Raw genomic sequence first — 19,054 nt, forward strand, 5'->3', positions numbered from 1 at the left:
CAATATCTAGATGTAAATGCGTGCACAAGCTTGTTTGTTTTCAGCTACTTGATGTATTCGTAAGTCGTAGGCAGAAGTTACTAGTCAAGGTTCCAAATAACCGTCCGAACCCAACTACAAATTATGCTTTTCCATTGTAAGGTGCAATTAGCTTCACTACGCAAGATCTCTGTGGGTTGGATCGTCCATGCTCTATAAGAAGACCTCTACCTAATCATTTTCTTTAGAAAATAATATTGATTTCTCTACTGCTTGATTACATTCATTATTTACACATCTGTATCTTCTTCATTTCTGTCTCAATTTGTGGCATCATCCCCTGAAACCTATTAACTGGAAGAGAATGTCATATGAACGGGCTTAAAATGCATCATCATTTTCGAATTCATTTTATACAGAGATGGTGGAAAAAATCTTCCCATGCATGCTCGCTTGATATACCTGTACCTTATGAAGTAAACCCCAAGCACTTGTCACTGTCACCTAAGCCCGAGATCTCACCTATAAAATGTTCTGTTTTCTAGCTTATGTATCTTAACTGATTAACTATAAGTACGGTGTTCTAAACTTTGGACTTTGTTTTTCTTGTATCCTTGAATCAACCATAAAAGTGTGGTTATAAAGGATAACGATTCGAAAATGAAGGTCTCATTAACTTCAGCAACCATAAAAAAAAGGAAAAAAAAGGAGGGAGCTGCGGCAACTCGTCTCCTCCCTACAGTGACTCCGGATAATGGCTTCTCATTAAATTCGTTCTCCCATTTGAATCCTTCATTCTTATGAGGAAGTCTCCTGATCTTCCGCTTGATGGACTATTACAACAACTCGCCATTGTGTCCGTCGTCTGTCAGTGGAAAAAGTCCATTCCCTTGTTTGTTTTCCCCATCGTCTCTTAGAGATTTGCAAGTCGATGAGAGGAGCCTTTTTTATTGGAGGCACCATTGCAGCAAGTTGCATTCGCAGCCTGAAGGCAAGGCCAACCAGACTTGCAAGAGATACCTTTCACATTCAAGCCAGAAAGATGACTCAAAAACTTGCGTCGATAAACGATAATATGTGTTTGTTACTTCAATTGCAACATTAACATTCTGGTGGGTGTGAGAAAACGAACTGTACCTTTTCAAGGTTTCATGGCCTTGATGCTCTGCCGACAGTAAATGCAGCGCCAAACATAATTTTTTGCATGGTTACTCATTGCTGGAGAGATTCTCTTGTCATCAAAGAGCCTCTCCAAGGCATGCTGGTTTGCTTATATAGCTGTTTTTTTTTAAAAGCTGGTGAATCTAATTGTCAAATGGAGGCCTAATCATTTAATGTGGAACCAAAACCTTCTTCTCATACAGACAGTTCCTTTCACATGTCCAACGTCCTCCCTCTCTCTCTTCGAAAATGGTCTAATATGTCATATAGGTAAATGACTTTTTTTTTTATGGAACATCTCTTACAGGAATTCTCAATTTCAACTGGTCAATCGACATGTTACATAAAATCGTTGTGGTTCAAACCTCGTTGTCAGCTGTCAGGCAAACTTCTTGGGTGAAGGTTGTTAGGTTCTAAGTGACAACCTTCAACGCAGTTGCAGAACTAACTATAGGTATGGACTATGGACTATGGGGTGGCAGTTGGTCTTCCATCCAAGGTTTGGTTTTTCCATTCTCGAAAAGTTGAACAAGAAAAAAAACCAGAACAGGTTACGGAATTTTAAGCCACAAAGGAGAAATTGGTTATTTGACAAATGAAAAATGATGCAGTTCACTAATGTCAATAGGGAAATGTCTGTGTCAATAAATGAAACCAGAAAGCCTATTTCTGATGCAGGGACTTATCTAGTTTAAGTTGATAACTGAAGAAATTCACTTTGATGATGCTTGGGAAGTTGCACACGTGAACACTTCGGAAATTTAATGCCAATGGCTGCCTATATAGGTAAATGCAAATTTTTACACGAACCAGTGCAATGAATTAACAATTTTACTACAACATCGTGTCATCACAAATATAATCCGGTGTTTGTAAATGGAAGAAAAAAACTCACCATCATCACACTGCTTGCATCAGCGACGGGTGCCTTAGGAGAGCAGAAATATGTTCAATCACATTGAGATAAAAGCAAACTAAGATCCTTACATATCACTAGGAGTCCACCTGAAGAAATTAGAAATGGATGACAACAAACCCTCTTCCATTTGAAATGGAACCAAAACAGATTTCCTTGGGTTTTTCTATCAGACCAGGACATTACTCCAATTTAATCAGCACCTTCCCAATTTCCTTGATAGAAGACAATTCTTCTTTACAAAATATGAGAAGACCGTAAGCAAAAGAAATTACAACAGTTTAAGGCGTCAACCAATTCAAGGGACTTGACAGACTTTAATGGACTGGGAATGAACTCTTGCTTTCATCATTCTGGAAGAAACATCCCTAACAACCAAAAATATCATACGAGTCATCTAGTGGAAAATAGAGACGAAAGAGGAATGCATGAAAACAGATGCAAAGAAAGAGGGAATGAAGTCACTCACCTCGAGCTAGTGAAATAGTGGATGTTCCAGGTGCTAGAGAAGATGATGAAATGAACGCTAACTCCTTTGCCTTCTTAGAAGTCGATTTCACTTTCCGATAACTCCTCCTTCTTCCATTGATCAAGCAGAAAAGGCAGCAGCATTAGGGTTCTTTCGACCAGTGTGAGAAAGAAATGATTGCTGCAAGAGAGAAAGGAGGAAGGAATCCACAGGAGATGTTTTTTGCGGGTACTTTTCCCTAACGCATGAGGAAACTGCATTTCCAAAATTGTTAACTGCATTTCCAAAATTGTTAACTGCATTATGGTTCTTTCTAACACAAGAGCTACTGCGTTTGGAAAGATAAGGTATTCCCGAACTCATGGGAACCCGCATTTGTAAAGCCTCTTTTGCAAACACGCTATCTCAACGCAAGTCTTCTCTCACATTGGAGAAAGGGATACCACCAGGGAACTCTCTAACACATCATTCATCTTCATTGCTAAAAGTAGGGTTTTTCCATACTTCCCTTATGCATGATGGGTGTGCAATAAAAAAAATTAATTTAGTAATGCAATCCAATAGTGCGTTGGAGAAGGGTCACACTAATACTAACACTTAGTATTTTTGTGTTGCTAATATGTCATAGTTCTTGTAGTGTATTGTGATTTTAAAACGAAAAATACATCATTGAAAAAGGAAGTTGCAAGACTAAAACAACAACTTAGGTGTCTCAAAGAATATGCTTTGGCCAATCAAACAACAAACACTGTAAAAGATGGTATATGAAAGGACTTTATATTTTTTAAGAATGATACAAAAAGTGGACATCGTTTTTTTCTTAATTTTTATTTGTTGGTGAAATTGAACTTTGTTACAATTTACTAGTGTAGTGCATATTTCTTATTCCTTATTTGTTCTTGAAACGAGACTTTGTTATATTTTAAAATTCTTTGTGCTATCAACAATACTAAAAAAAGTAGGCAGAAGAATGCTTCAAAGGTGGGATTTTACTTTGCAGTAACTATTAGTTGGTAAGCTATCATTTTTACATTTACGTAGTTACAAAAGGTCATTCAGAAAGGTCAAAAATGGTACTTGAGCATACAAAGAGAATGGACTATAAAAGATACTTAACCCCTAAGGACATTGATGAAGCCTCACCAAATCTTAATATTGCTTTTGTCACCGATATATTTCACCACACTTAAGATCACATTTTCTGTTGTCCATCAGAATAGTTGTTCTGCCATATACGCAACCTTAAGTTTTTTCCAATTCAAACTTAAACAATTTGATTGCTTTACCTATGGAGCTACTTGTCATTTATGCTTTGATCTTCACTGGTTCTTATCATTTTAGCAAGTATGTTAAAGCTTGAAGCTGACCATCAACACCATTTTTTGTTGAGTTTATTGCTTCATATTGCACATTGGATGTTTTTTTAATCCTATAGGAATATGAGCTTTCTCTTGTTCTAACCTAATATCTGACATATGGTCTAACAAGACTGGATCCATTACATTACCAGTATAGACATGTTCAACATGACAAGTGTAACTAGATTGTTCCTATTTTTCTCTTTCTAGATGCTATTATTGCAAACTAATACCAGTTGCTCATATATCTACATTTACAGGAATGGTTTGTTAGTGCACAAAAAGAAAATATCTTTTGCTGAAAGGATGACCGATGATGTGCAAACTTCAAGAGAAGTGCGAGGTTTCAGATTGTGGATCAATAGTCTTGGTGTCTCTATAGATGTTAACAATGTATTTGAGGATATTAGAAATTGGCTAAGTTGTATGTGTTACTTACAGTCTGTGCAATAGAGAATGAGTGGTTTCTGGTTGTTGTAGATACATGTAATTGCAGTTCATTCAGGGAAATGTTTTTTGGTCTAACAAATTTTCATGCATGATGCTAAAGCATGGGTTATACATTTCATTGGTGCTTTTTAACATTTAGAGTACACTTTAATTCTTATGCAGATAGGTTCTCCAAGACGTTCTTTACAAAGTCTCTCCAGGGATAGTTAAATGAAAACAAGCAACCAAACCTCCAATCAAGATGCCATTTGGGAAAGTAGAAAATTGCAATCAGGTTGTACTATTTGGGAAGGAATTGAAGTTTTCTCTAGTCAATGTTACTGGAAATGATATTGTCCAAGGAAACAAGAACCTGATACTTGTTGAGTTCTATAACTACATTTCAAGTTCTGTAACTTCATAATATTTTCCATCTTATAATTACAAATTTCAAGTTTTGTGACTTCATACTATTACCCATCTTACAATTACAAATCGCAACTTGTTCTGTTTCAGGATTTTTATGGCAGTTATTGAGATACAACATTCTTCAGCTTTTGAAGAACTTGAGATTTCATTCTCAAGGAAAGGAGATGGCTGATGCTGATATTCTAAATTGGGCAAACAATAAACTCAAGGTATCATACATTCTTTTTTTGCATTCATGATTTACATTACACAAATTCTAGATTTAGAAAATGCATTTATAGTGTCTTTCCTCTATTTTTTCCCTTCTATTTTGAAAGGATAAAAATCTTTCAAATGGGTTATTTTTCGTTGAACTTTTCAGTGATGTAGGGCCAAGAGTTGTCAATTGAATCCTTGTCACAAAAGGCGAAAGTGGCATTCTTGCATAATGTTATTCAAATTTCTTCAATTTTTTTTTTCATTCTGTTGCTGTAATGCCCAACGTTTTCTTTTTTTTTTCTTAATTATTACAAAAATTTTAATATGGGTATAAGCAATAAATGGTAGATTTAATGACTGTTAAATCTAGCAAAAACTGTCAACTATGTCATAAAGGGGTGCAATTATAGAATAGTAAATTGAATGCATTAAAGAGGAGGTTACAACTTTGTCATGAGAAGGGGAGTTGAGAAAAATACATTGATGGGTGCATTTAAAAGAAAAAGGGAAAACTGAAAAGTCATTTTTCTTGTGAAAGGCTGCAAATTAGTATGGAAGATTTGGAGGTCTTGAAGAGGGTCTATTTAATCCTGTTTTGCAGCAAATAAACATTCCTTTTGCTACAGTCATAGAGGAGAAGGTCCAGCAACATAGAATCTGAGAGAGAGAAAGAGAGAGATAGGCCTTCATTTCTGCTCTTTTTCTGGTTGAGATCAAGGTTAGTGGCTGCTTAAGAGAAACAAAAAACATAGAAGGTTGCTGGCGAGAACTCAAGATTGCTTCTAATATGAGATAACAGTGAGAAAAAAGCAAACACAAATCAGTCCTAGAGAACAAAACGTCTCCTTAAAGTGATGGTACAACAAACCATCAAAGTTGAACTCATTTCTGACTTGACAGGTATGAGAATACTCAGCTATGGTTGTAGCATGTAGTCCTTGTACATTGGTTGCTTTTATATATATATATATATATATTTATGCACGTCTATATTAGTGAATCAAGGTATGTATGTGCCTAGGTATAAATCGATGTATGAAGTGTGACATGCTAGAATTCAATACATATATTTTCCGACATAACCTCCCACCTATGATCTATGAGAGGATTAACATAGCTATGGTAGGTTCCTTGTATAGTTATGCCTCTTGATCAGAAATGGCTTGATGGGGTATAGCAAGGTCGCATGAAAGCCTAAGTTTCCTTGAAATTTTTTGTGAAATTCTAGCGATTGGTATTGTTGATAGAGATGTTACAAGAAAGTATTCATTGAAATAGAATGCATAGTTTTGCAAGAAAAGAACATGTCTGTCTGTTTAAGTTATATATGGCAGAATCTAAATCATACTGTGCCATGGAATTATTCTTTTGATATCATGCAAGTATCGAGTGTTTTATGACTGAGAATATGTATGAATGCATGAATGAAAGCTTGAAATGCAGAATTGGGGAGTCAGTTCACAAGGACTGGTCATGAACCAGATCTGACTGCACAAGGGACTCTGCAGGAGAGTCCCAATGCAAATACTCACTAGGGAGTTTATACTTGGCTTTATGATCAAATTTGTTTCTGATGACATAGCAACCAGACTTAAAAACTGTGATGGTTTCTATGAATGTGCTGATGAAATAAAGCTGAACTGATTCTAAACTTGTCTTAGTAATCAGACCTCTAGCTAGTAACATCCACCTTATGAACACTATTTTATTTTGGACAGTTGCAGAAGCTAAAAACAGAAGTAAGAATCTGAAAGAGGAGCCATTTAGACTTGAAAAAAAAAATTGTCAGTGTCAGTTCTACTCCCAAAGCAGTAAATTAAGTTCTAGAAGAAATCTGAAACCATATATATGAAGATTAAAGACACTATAACTGTCATCAAAGTCTGTTTACATTTCCCTGTAACTGTAAACATCAAATTTTTAGAAGTCCTTGTTTTGGTAGATAGAGAAAATTTGGCCTCTGTTTTAGTCTTTTAGTGCAAAAATTGAGTGAAAAACTGTAGCAACAAAACAAACAGTTAGTTATAACTGTTATTACTTATACCTTCGAAGTCTTTCTGCTATATGGTAATTTATTTCATTGGCCTGTCTTCTTCATCACAATGTTTATACTTAGAAAAAAAAGTGTACTAAATGTAAAAACCTGTTTACATTTCTTTCTGTTATCAAAGCAGTAAAAACTGTTAGTACTGTACACAAGGAAATCTATAAACCTTGAGAAGTAGGAATTCTATATATATATATATATATATATATATATATATATATATATATATATATATATATTATGTGCACCCTATTTTGTGACGTCATATGAGAAGGTTGCTCTCTTATTGTTGACGAACTTGCCTTTCAAGTCCCCATTACTATACTTACTATGTCTCTTTCCTCTCCTATGTGATGGTTTTCCTTATGGCAGAAGTTCTTAACAACCTAACAGTCCTAGAAGCAACATAACCAGGCTGCTAGCTTAAGTCTTTGAAGATGCATTCAAAGGTTACCCTCCGTAATAGTTCAGTCAATCACACAAGAAATTGAGGCTAAGTATAATGGTGGGATGGAAAGCGGGGTTATAAAGAGGAAATCAAACTAAGTATCTATCCAATTTATGGAATAAAGCATATAAAATTCTGTTCCTCATAAGAAAATTTCCTAGTTCAATGGTGGCCCCCAACGTAGGCCATTTTAACCCTGTCATGGTGTGAAGTTGGTGTACATTCATTATATAAGCTTGAGCTTATATTGATAGTAGAAAAAATGATAAATACATTACATTGTGATCAAAGGAAATAAATAGATACATTTGCCTACACCTTATAGGTTGAGTGTGCACATGGTATGCATGACGGCTTGCACATCGGGAGGTTGATAGGAATTGTGCACGAGTGACTTCTGATGGGTGTTTTATGTTAATGTATAATAAGAAAATATCAATCATGCCTTAACAATGACATATGGGAGTGCGAGCGGGTCCAGTGGTTGGTTTTATCCCTCAAGGTAGTGGCATAACATGAGATTATGGTGGTTGCTCACTCCTCCATCTGCACTAGACAGCCCATAGGATATTGGGCGGCACAAGAGCACGGGGTTTTGTTAAACTGTTGATTGGAGAGCGATGTGTCTCCTAGTCCCTCAACCTGGGTGCTTAGAGGGGCCGGTCTACCACTTCTGGTAACACCGGTGGTTAGATCATGCTGTTGCAGCCGTGATCTGAAATATCTCAGGAAGCTTCACTTCATGTTATCTTCGATCTGTTTGGATCGCCTGGTGAAGATATGTTTTGTGTTACTTGTGAGGTGTGCCCATAGGGTTTTCTATTGTTTGCTCATTCTGATGACCATGATCAGTGTTCATGGACCACCGTTGTAACTTCACAACATATGGAAGTCATGTACACACCACTCATGATAATATGATATAACTTTAAGGTGCATTATGAGTTGATGATTTATGGATGTTGACCATAAAGTCCTCATATGAATTTGTTTGACATAATTATATATTTATTTTACCGGGCCATGTTCCACTAATGGCTGGATGTTACCATACTCAGAGGAAATCTGACCCTTTTTTCTATCTCTATAGGTAGTTCTTGAGAGATCGTGGGCTATGGGATTGACATTCTCAGTTTTTGTGATGGACCGACATTGACAATCTAGACACTGCGTCGAGTCTGGGTTTTGTGGATATTTTAATTGTCCGAGTCTAAGTGTCTTTGTGTGGAATCAAATAAGGGTGTCTATTTGTTTACGTTTTTTTATCATTACTCAACTTTGCTTAGAGTAAGACTCAATGTTTGTTTATGCTATTATATATATATATATATATATATATATATATATATATATATATATATATATATATATATATATATAATTTGGTATAAAAAACTTGGGACTTGACAACTTTGGTATCAGAGCACAGTGTCTAGAGTTCATGTCCAATGCCAATGTCGATCACAAGTAGAAGAAAGGTCATTCAAGCCTGTTATAGAATGATGTTTTCGATTTATTGTGAAAGCTGAGTTTTAAATTTTGTGTAGTCCTAAATGTATGCTTTTGTTACAACACAATAGTTATGTTTTGTCTCCTCATTATAGTGTAGTTCAAATGACATGCACTAGAGGAGGAAGTATTAGAGTAAGAGGCAAAGTTCCTCACAACCCCTGGAGTCAAAATGTTGGAAATCATCCTACTGGATATGGGACGCCGGTTGAAAGCATCCAACAACAACAGGAGTTCATTATGAACACCCTACATGTGATTATGAGTTGATGACTTATGAAAGTTGACCATAAAGTCCTCATATGAATTTGTTTGACATAATTATATATTTATTTTACCGGGCCATGTTCCACTCATGGCTGGATGTTACTATACTAAGAAGAAATCTGACCATTCTTTCTATCTCTATAGGTAGTTTTTGAGAGATCGTGGGCTACGAGATTGACATCTTCAGTTTTTGTGATGGACCAGCATTTGAGATCTGGACACTGCTTCGAGTTTGGGCTTTGTGGATATTTTAGTTGTTCGAGTCTAAGTGTCTTTGTGTGGGATCAAATAAGGGTGTCTCTTAAAACAATGTTGGTGTTTGATTTGTTTACATTTTTTTTTCATTACTCAAGTTTGCTGAGAGTATGACTCAATATATATATATATAATTTCATGTCAAAAACTTGGGTCTCACAGTTGCTATCCATTATCCTCCGTTATTATCTTTGGACTGGTCTTTATGGTATTCTATTTTTTTTACAGGATTTGGTTATCATATTAGAAGCTGAGAGAGCCTGCACCTATATTTGCAATAATTGAGATTGAATCTTTGAGGAAGAACATGAAAAACTTGGATAGGGAAATACTAGGCTTGATATGCAAAGAGATGGTCAATTGCTTCCAATGTAATAGATTTGGATGTTGAATATTAATACTATGTATTAAACTTCTTATGTAGTAGATAGGTTAAAAATGGATAAATTAAAACTATAGATAGGTTAAAAATGGATAAATTAAAACTATGTTATCTTCTCCGCTCTCTCAATCTCATTTTGATGTCTATTTCTAGTGCATGCAAATTTTCGTTTACTTTAAATGGATGTTGGCAACTCGAAAATTCTCAATGGCCTTGGTTAGAGTGAATTAAGAATTCCCAATGCTTTTAGCTCTTGGGAACTGTAAATTGCTCTTAACTGCTTAAAGCATGGGGAATTATGAGAAGTCCCAACAATTAAGGCTGTGCGGAATTGTAAGCATTCCTCACGGCTAGTGCTGTTGGGAGTTCTTTAAGAATTCCCATGGCCAGCACGGTTGGGAATTGCTAACAGCTGATCTGCATTGGCAAAGCCTACACTATTGCCGACGGCTTTTGCTGTTAGAAAATTTGAATTCCCCATGGTATTTTTTCCAATGGCCACGGATCCATGGGGAAATCAAGTACTCTTTTCGACTAACAATTCTATTCAAATCATCTCCAAAAATATCATCTGGCCATGCGTTATCTCTCCTAATGCACAAAGCAAATTACAAATAAACAAAAATGACATTTTCAAGTTCATTCATGCGTATCTTTAATTGCATCGACTAAAAGCTAGTGAAAATAATTGCTATAGATTTAGAGTGGTTAGTCTTTTATGGAGGCGCTGGCCAAGCATAACTATATCATGACATCCTTCTTCAACTGAAAGCGGGTTGGAGTGACTCGTGGATGCACATCATTGCTTGGAGCTGGCAGTTGTGGAAACATCTGATTCAGCAGTTACTGGAATCCACAGTATATGGGTGTCCTTTGCAAGGTCTTGCTGGAAAGGTTGGATTGAATCTATCGGTGCATGTTGTACTGAAGATGGGAAGCCCATTCCAGAGTAAATACTAGGAAGTGGAATAACTGATCGGAACGTTGGTGACAAAAAGGCCATTGATGACGTTTCAGTTGGAGCTACAAGCAAAGAACAAGGAAGCTGATGGTCATGGCAATCTTCATATGTAGTCACTAGCATTGAACTGTCTTCAACTGATCTCTGCACCTGAAAAGTAAATCCCAATTGTTTCTCATTGAAAGTGAACAATTTTTATCAGGATAGAGTGACAAACATTGAAAAGCAACCGGAGCTAATCACTTGACTTGACAAGGTGATGATACTAAAAGAGTTCCCCTAAAATTTGGACACACGGTTTCACTAGATACTAAAAAGTACGAAACGGTAGGTACTCATGATAGAGCTATTCATCTTTATTACATTTATTTATTCATTTAATTTTTTGTTTGGCCATCTGGGTTTAGGGCTGGGCAGAACTCTTGACTTAAATACTTCAATTGGCCCTACAACTCTCCTTTACTAAAAAAAAGTGTCGTGCACAAGATTTTTTTGGGAAGAAGACAAAAGAAAATTAAATAGCGAGCTGATGGTTTTAGATAGACAACTAAAAGAACAGTACCTGTTTCTTAGCTGGGCAGCCAAGAGCCATGGAGCATCTATAATAAGATTTGGGGTGTGGATTTCCTTTGGCAACTTTTTGACCGTACTTCCTCCATTGGCATCCATCATCTATCTGATCATTAGGAAAAAAAAAAGAAAAGCACAGACGAAACTGCCTAACATTAAGACTTGCAGATGCCGATAAAACGGTGGATCCAACAAAGGTGTTCAGCCATCAGCTTCGCCTTTCTAGGAAGTGGGCAAAAAAAAAAAGATCTCCACCTTGTGGCAAAAGGAGCTGAAGATCGAGTTCCTATTGAGCATGAGCTACATGGGCAGGGTTTGTCTCTTCTGAGACATCAAATAAAATTGGAACGATACATGGGCAGATAACTAGTACATTGTTGAAATGCTGCAATTAGCACCGCCAAAGGCAATCAAGGACAAAAAATATAGTCAACGATTAATTCCGATCGAAAGACACCATCACTTCATATAATTAAGCTCTTTAGGAGCAGACCAAGAGTAGCCAATCGAGCAATGAGCTGCTTGGTTATCTCATTTCTTTGCCTCACTGGAACGTTATAATCCTCTCATGGCTTATCTTCAATTCCCCAACTTAAGTTGAGACCCTTTTTTCACATTGCTTTAATTGAACCAAACCATTCACAGTGATCCCTGCCGATGGTTAATTTCCTGTATTGAGCCAGAGAGAGAGAGAGAGAGAGAGAGAGAGAGAGAGAGAGAGAGAGAGAGAGAGAGAGAGAGAGAGAGAGAGAGAGAGAGAGATACCGTCGGCAGAGCGGTTCTCGTTCCGATGGAGACCTTTCCTCGTTTGGAAGGAGGCACCAGTATCCTACGTTGGTCCAGTGCCATTCTAGGCACTGACATATATTTTGAGGCCGTAATATCCTCCATCAAATGATACGGATGAATTGTTGGCGGGAGATAATTAGACAGCATGCACCTTAACCTTTCATTCTCTTCCTTTATGTCCTGGATTTGGCTGCTCATAGCCATTTGCATCTAAATAAAAGAAACACAGAGAACACGCAACAAGTTTACTTTAAACGTCAGAATTTGTTGCTGTTTAATCCACAAATTCATAGCTAAATATATAAGAAAAAGGAAGAAATCTCATTTCGGTACGTAGAATTTCATCTCGGAAACGGATGCTTTTACACAAGCGCATGTCTAATCATGATGGTATCTTACTGAAGATGAATCCGCAGAAGATGGTGGTTGTCGTTCCCCAGCATGCAGATCAGGTTTGTCCGGCAAGAAAATGAAGGGCAGGCCGTTGGAGCTGTCCCTCCCGCCCTCGCTCTCCAGGGAAGGGAAGGTGTGGTGGATTTCAGCGGAGTCTGCTGATAGATGGGCGCCTGAAAATTCCATTCTCGTGTTTCTTCTGAGAGATCTTCCACGACAATGGCAGAAAAGAGAGATCTTCCACGAGACTTGGCCGATTTTATTGGCTAAATAAATGGCTACACTGCACATCTGCTTTTTGTCATATTTGCCGAAGGATTAAAATAATGTGCAGTTGGACATTTTTCGCCGGAGGGAATTCTAGTCATTGAGAGCTGAGAGCATGGTGAGGTCATTCAAGAACTTCCTTAGGTCATGTTCAAACGTTGGGGCATCACCTTTCAAGTGGCCTGCCTTCAAAGATAGGGTCACAGATCCGCCGGCGCCGGCCTTGCTCACTGTCTCCATTTACTACCTGCGCTCATCTGACGAGGCGACCGGCTGAGGAGAGCAGCATGGTGAGATCGACCTTCCCTCGATCGACATGCATCACGCCATCGGTATTTGATTAATTTAGAACAATCCACTGGAAAACCTTGAGGATGGCATACTAAGAAGAGTGATTTTATGAAAGCTAGTTTTTTTGTTTTTTAATTGCCTCTCTCGGGCATCTGTAAGGAGTCTACCCCGACATAAGGAACGCTCTAAGTGGGAGATGAATGTAGTACGAGCTAGCGTGATTTCAGCGAGGAACTAGAAACCAAAACTCTTCCCAGCCTTGTCCTTGTTTTTTATCAAGGGCCCGCACGCACTGGCAGCGAATAGGGTTTGAGCAGTGGTGGTGTAAAAAATTTTCAGTTGAGGGGCACTTGAAGTTTAAATTTCAAATTTAAGGAACAGTGGAGCATCTTATGTGAAAAAAAAAATTGAAAATGAATGAAGTTTCTATATATCAATAAAGTAAATTTTGTGGGCTGGTGTGTGCAATTGAAAACGAATGGTCTCTATATAAAAATAAAGTAAATTTTGTGAGCTGGTAGCTCCACTTTTGGGCTGAGTTTGTACCAGTTACTTAACTGGACCGACCAGTTGCTTAAGTGCATCCAGCTGAAAAGGCCAGATCATGACCTGCTAGATCGATGATCCAGTTATTGGGCGGCATTAGTTCTAATAAGCTAGTGTGTATATATTTATAAAAGCTAAAACTCGACTACGTGCCTATCTCTCTGGTATAATACATTTACCGACAAAACTAAACCAAGGGTGAACAAGCAATGACAGAGGAATATTAATGGCGTCAAGTTACTCCTGCTCCTACTTTGTTATATGAACTTTTCCATGGTAGCATTAAATTCCAGGTAAAAAAGTTGCAACACTGTTTGCAGGAACGCAATTTTGTTTTCACTCATATACATATGGAAGCTCTTAGCATGTATTCGATAAGATAAATTATCAGAAACATTCGAATTTTGAAATGAGAAAATCCAACATCCCATAATTCAACAATAGAGTCCTTAAAAATGATTTGAAGAAACATGTTTGCAACAATTGTACAGACAAGAAAATTAAAGTTTACATCTTATTCGAAAGTCGATTTTTCCTATTAAAAACTACATATATAAAGACTCATAACATCCCATAATACCCCTTGCTCACCCGAAAGACTCATAATTGGGTGGTACCCCGACATTCGCTCTTGGATACATATATGGAGATACACACAGGCTCTCTCTAAGTTGGAGATGATTGGTGTAACTCGTCTATGCCGGAGGCAGTAGAGTATCAAATAATCAATGGGTCGAGAATTATTTTTCTTTTGTTTTTTGTTTTTTTCTTGAGAGAAACTTAACGAATAATCAATAAGGAAGGGTTGATCAGGGATTGATGCACATTATTATAACAGGTATAATTGTGATCCAGACCCCAATCCTTCATTGGGAAAGGTACTAGAAGAACCATATATTCTCCGCCTCTCCAGCCTTTGGATAGGTAGAGATGAGGGCGCTGAGTTTTTTTAGTTTGTTGATATTGTAAAAATTGACCAAGGACATGGATCCCAAGTCCTGACCAAATTATTCTTACATATACAGAAAGTAGACCTTCTAACAAAAGTTTGGTTGAAAGTCTGTAACAACAACTGTCCTATTATGTATCAATCTTTTATCCCAAGTCCTGACCAAATTATTGTTATATATACAGAAAGTAAACCATCTAACAAAAGTTTGGTTGAAAGTCTGTAACAACAACTGTCCTATTATGTATCAATCTTTTACATATGGCTGACTAATTTCTTTGTATTTCAATCCTAACTACCACTTTCCTGGGCGACTATATATATATATATATAATGTCAACAGCATGTGATTGTAAATGTACATGGTAGATTTTATATGATTTAAAATGAACGATGCCGGCTGTAGACTACTTACATAGCATCTTATCTTCATTCATTGATCGTGAGGCGTTAATTTTCCCCAATGGTCTGTGACGTAATTGTCAGAAAATTCAAAAAGCAAGAAGAAAATCTCTTAACGAGGTTTGGAATATACTTCTCCATCCACAATGCCTCCAAATAAATCAATCCTTTGGAGGTTTCCACTCTCTTAAAATAGGGCATTAAAAACGTATTCATTTCCTTGATTGTAGTGGTCTCATTTGAATTATCATTATCTCCGCTTTCCATTTGTACAAGATTTTCATATTTATCTTTTTAAATCCCGTATGTCATGCTCTTGGCTGGTCTCTTATGGTGTGCTTCTGATTGATACATGATCCCATGATTTTTGCTCTCCCCCATGATTGCTTGTGGTTGCATCTTATCCGATTGATGTATGCTCTTTAGATCTGGATATATTATCATGTTTGGATCCATAGTATGGACATCCCCCCTCAAACTCAGAGTTCCATTAAGGATGGAGAGTTTGACCCCATCGCAAAAGAACTGGTCATTGGAGAGTGGCTTAGTAAGAGAACTGGCCAGCTGGTGAGACGAGGGGCATGTTGAACCTACAACCATCCTTGAGCTACATGATGCCAAACAAAATGAACGTGAATTTTTACATGTTTGCTCTTTTGGTGAGAACTGGATTTGCAGACATTGGTTGCACTGACGTTGTCACACCAAATGATGGGTGGCTGATGTAAAGATATTCCAAGTTTTTTGAGGAGGTATTGCAACCAAAGCACATCTGCAGCAGTGTTTGCAACCGCTCGATACTCGCCCTTTGTGGACGACTGAGCAATAGTGGGTTGCTTCTTTGAACTCCAAAAAAGTATATGAAGCCCAAGAAAGATGGCAGAAGCTCCAGTAGATCATCTGGACATCCCAGCACAGTTGGCATCCGAGCAAGCATTCAGTGTCGAATCTAAACTCGATTTGAAATAATACCTAAGACAAAGTATTTTTTATATACCTATTGATTCTCTTAACTGTGACCAATGATCAGTAGTGGACATTGCATAAATTGGCATACTTTGTTGACAGCAAATGCAATATCTAAACATGTCAAAGAGATATTAAAGAGCGCCCATTGTTTGCCGATATAAAGTAACATCTTGAAAAGGAACTTCGACTTTAGTGAGCGCTTTAGTGGCAGTCACGGGGGTGAAGTCTGCCTTGGCTCCAATCCTATTGGCGCATTGTAAAAGATCGAGAGCATTTGTCGAAGATAAAAATAGGCCAACAGTTGTCCAAACAGCTTAAACTCCAAGAAAGAAATGCAATGGACCAAGGTCTTTAAGAGAGAAGCGTTTGCTTAGGTTAGAGATGAGATTTTCAACATATGTAAGAGATGATCTGGTCACCCAATATATCATCGACATATACCATTATGTAGACCGTAAGATCTCCTTGGTGGATAATGAAGAGAGAACTATCGGTTGAGGCCACCTTGAATTGCATTTGACCAAGGGCTGAGCTCAGTTCTTGGTACCAAGCTCAAGCTTGAGCCCATACAAAGCTTTATTGAGTTGACATATATATGAAAGATGCTTGGAATTTTCATAGACAGGAGGTTGCGACAACTAAAATTTTTCAGCTAGACGTCCATGTAAAAGGGCATTAGTAACGTCCATCTGGCGAATAGGCCATTTCAGGGCAACAGCAATTGATAGAACCGTGCAAATGGTTGCTGGTTTGATAATTGGACTAAAAATATAAAAGAAGTCACACCCCTTCAGTAGGATCATTCCCCTTAGCCACAAGACGTGCTTTGAATCGTTCAAGGGAAACCCACTTGCAACCGATAATGGGTGTGTTCGGAGGAGGCTAGACAAGAGTCCAAGTTCTATTGTCATCGAGAGCAGTAATTTCCTTGTCATGGCTTGCTTCCATTGTTCATGTTTAATGGCTTGGTTGAATGACTTAGGTTCAGCAACTGAATCAATGGCTAATAAGGCTTGAGGAATGGAATATAAGGAAGAGAGGTACACCTTAGGAACACGAGTCCCATCTTGCGACCGTGTAATCATGTGATGGGTGTGGCCAGAGAGGCGAGACATTGGTTGTTGTGGTATTGGTTCAGGTTCACTAGGAAATGGGTTTGTCTAACTTGTGGAGGTAAAGAACATGATCCAACTTGTGGTTCAATATCTTGGGTGGTGGACGTTACCATGGTCGTGGAAGGTGTATCAGGTGGTGTTTCTATGGTTTGTTCTAGCGTAGTTGAAGGAAATGGTGGTAGAATAATAGCTTGAAAAGGTGCCCGTTGGGTTATATTTTCATGGTAGGCAGTGGTTTGATGGTAAGGAAAAACATTTTCATCAAAAATTGTACTGCAGCTAATGATTCTAACGGAAGGGTGAAGCATAAATTGTTGTGGACATTCAATAAACACATGACACATTGATTTGCATCAAGCTTCTGCTGTCTATTACCAGTCACGTGCATACCCATTTAAGCAATCTACTTTATTTTATATAGTTTTTTTCTCGAAATTAACCGACTTCAATCGAGCTGAGCTCATTTAATTCGAGGTTGACTTGTTTAGGTTCTCAAGTTAATTTCTTAACTTGAACTCGACTCGTTTAATAACCAGTTCGAGTCAAGTTTATCGAGCGAGTTTGAGTTGAGCTCGTTGAACAGCCCTACCTGCAAGCATGGATAAACACTGCATCCAAAAACTTTAAGTAAAGTGTAGTCACGGGTGCGCTTGCAAAGAACTTCATAAGGAAATATGTCATTCAATGTAATACTAGGTGTCCTGTTAATCAAATAAACATAGAAATGAGGGTAAACCCGCTTTTTTCATCATCGCCAACCCTTTCTCATTGATCATTCTATGATGCCTTTGTGCATGTCCGTTTTACTCATACCATCAGATTGAAAATATTTTATTTTATACTGAAAAAATATTTTCAACCTTGTTTTTAAATAATTTAAATCCTCCAGCAACTTCCGACTTGTGTGCAAACAAGTAGATCCAAATAAATTTAGGGAAATGATCAATAAATATGACGTAATACTTGAATCTATCAAGACTTTCAATTGGCGCAGATCCCCATATGTCGGCACAAATTAACTCAAGAGGATCAGAAGATTAAAAATTAGATTCTGAAAATGGCACTGAATGACGAATGTATCTTGCTACAAGCACAAGCATCACAAATATTATTTAATCTCCAAGGAAATAACAGGAAGCTGAAATCCGGAGATAGTCTTTTTCACCACCGAGAGAGATGGAAGACCAAGTCTCTCATGCCACTCCTCTAGATATACCCGTGCTCCAAAGAAATCGACTTTGGCATTGTTGTCCTTGCAAAATTTGTTCGGAGAGAGAAGTTTGTGAACCACTTGAGGAACCTAAAGGACATTGCACAAAGATATAGAGGAAGGAAGATTAAAGAATGTAGTTTACCAATATCGCTGATGCTAACGTATAGGGGTCATGTACATTCAACGACTCAACAGAGTTAGTGATATGATGTACTCATAACACAACTCGACCCACTTCTAGGCTCGACCTTTGGTTCGGTGGATCCCAACTCACCCCTACAGTTTCAGTCATCAAAAAGCTAGAAACTAAAACAATAATTTATTTAATAACCCCCTTTATAAGCCCTTGAAAATCCTTTACAATCTTCAATACAGGACTAAATTTTTTGAGTGTTACAATTCGCTCTGGATATATTAGCCGCATGTGAGGTTCTGCAGCCTTCCTTTGGTTCAGACACATGCTGAGATATATTAGCCGCATGTGATGTTATAATATTTGAAACATTTGCTTGATTTTCATCTGACCCTCTTGCATTATGGCCTGGTAGAAATCGGTGTTTTAAATGATGAATATTCAGTCGGAAGCCCTGTCAAAATATATATCATATGTTCAAAGTCAATTGATGTGCAATCATTTTGGCTCTAACAAAATATTCATCAATGGAAAGATTTCCCTTCCTAAGGTTCTGCAGTTATTCTTTTTAACTGCATAACCTTGGATCTGGAATGTGCAACATAAGTA

At 37.5% G+C, this 19,054-nt stretch overlaps 1 protein-coding gene across 1 annotated transcript; it reads right to left on the reverse strand.

The window, feature by feature from the left end:
- Positions 1 to 10,646: 10,646 nt before the first annotated feature.
- On the reverse strand, positions 10,647 to 12,746 carry LOC116254457 (WRKY transcription factor 72A-like). Its single transcript, XM_031629854.1, has 4 exons — positions 12,567 to 12,746; positions 12,144 to 12,377; positions 11,371 to 11,484; positions 10,647 to 10,958 (listed from the first exon to the last, which is right to left on the reverse strand). The coding sequence occupies exons 1-4, from the start codon at positions 12,744 to 12,746 to the stop codon at positions 10,647 to 10,649; spliced, it is 840 nt and encodes a 279-aa protein (XP_031485714.1).
- Between the last annotated feature and the right edge of the window lie 6,308 nt (positions 12,747 to 19,054).

Source organism: Nymphaea colorata, chromosome 5, assembly GCF_008831285.2.
Source record: "Nymphaea colorata isolate Beijing-Zhang1983 chromosome 5, ASM883128v2, whole genome shotgun sequence".
In the NCBI taxonomy this organism is placed as follows: domain Eukaryota; kingdom Viridiplantae; phylum Streptophyta; class Magnoliopsida; order Nymphaeales; family Nymphaeaceae; genus Nymphaea; species Nymphaea colorata.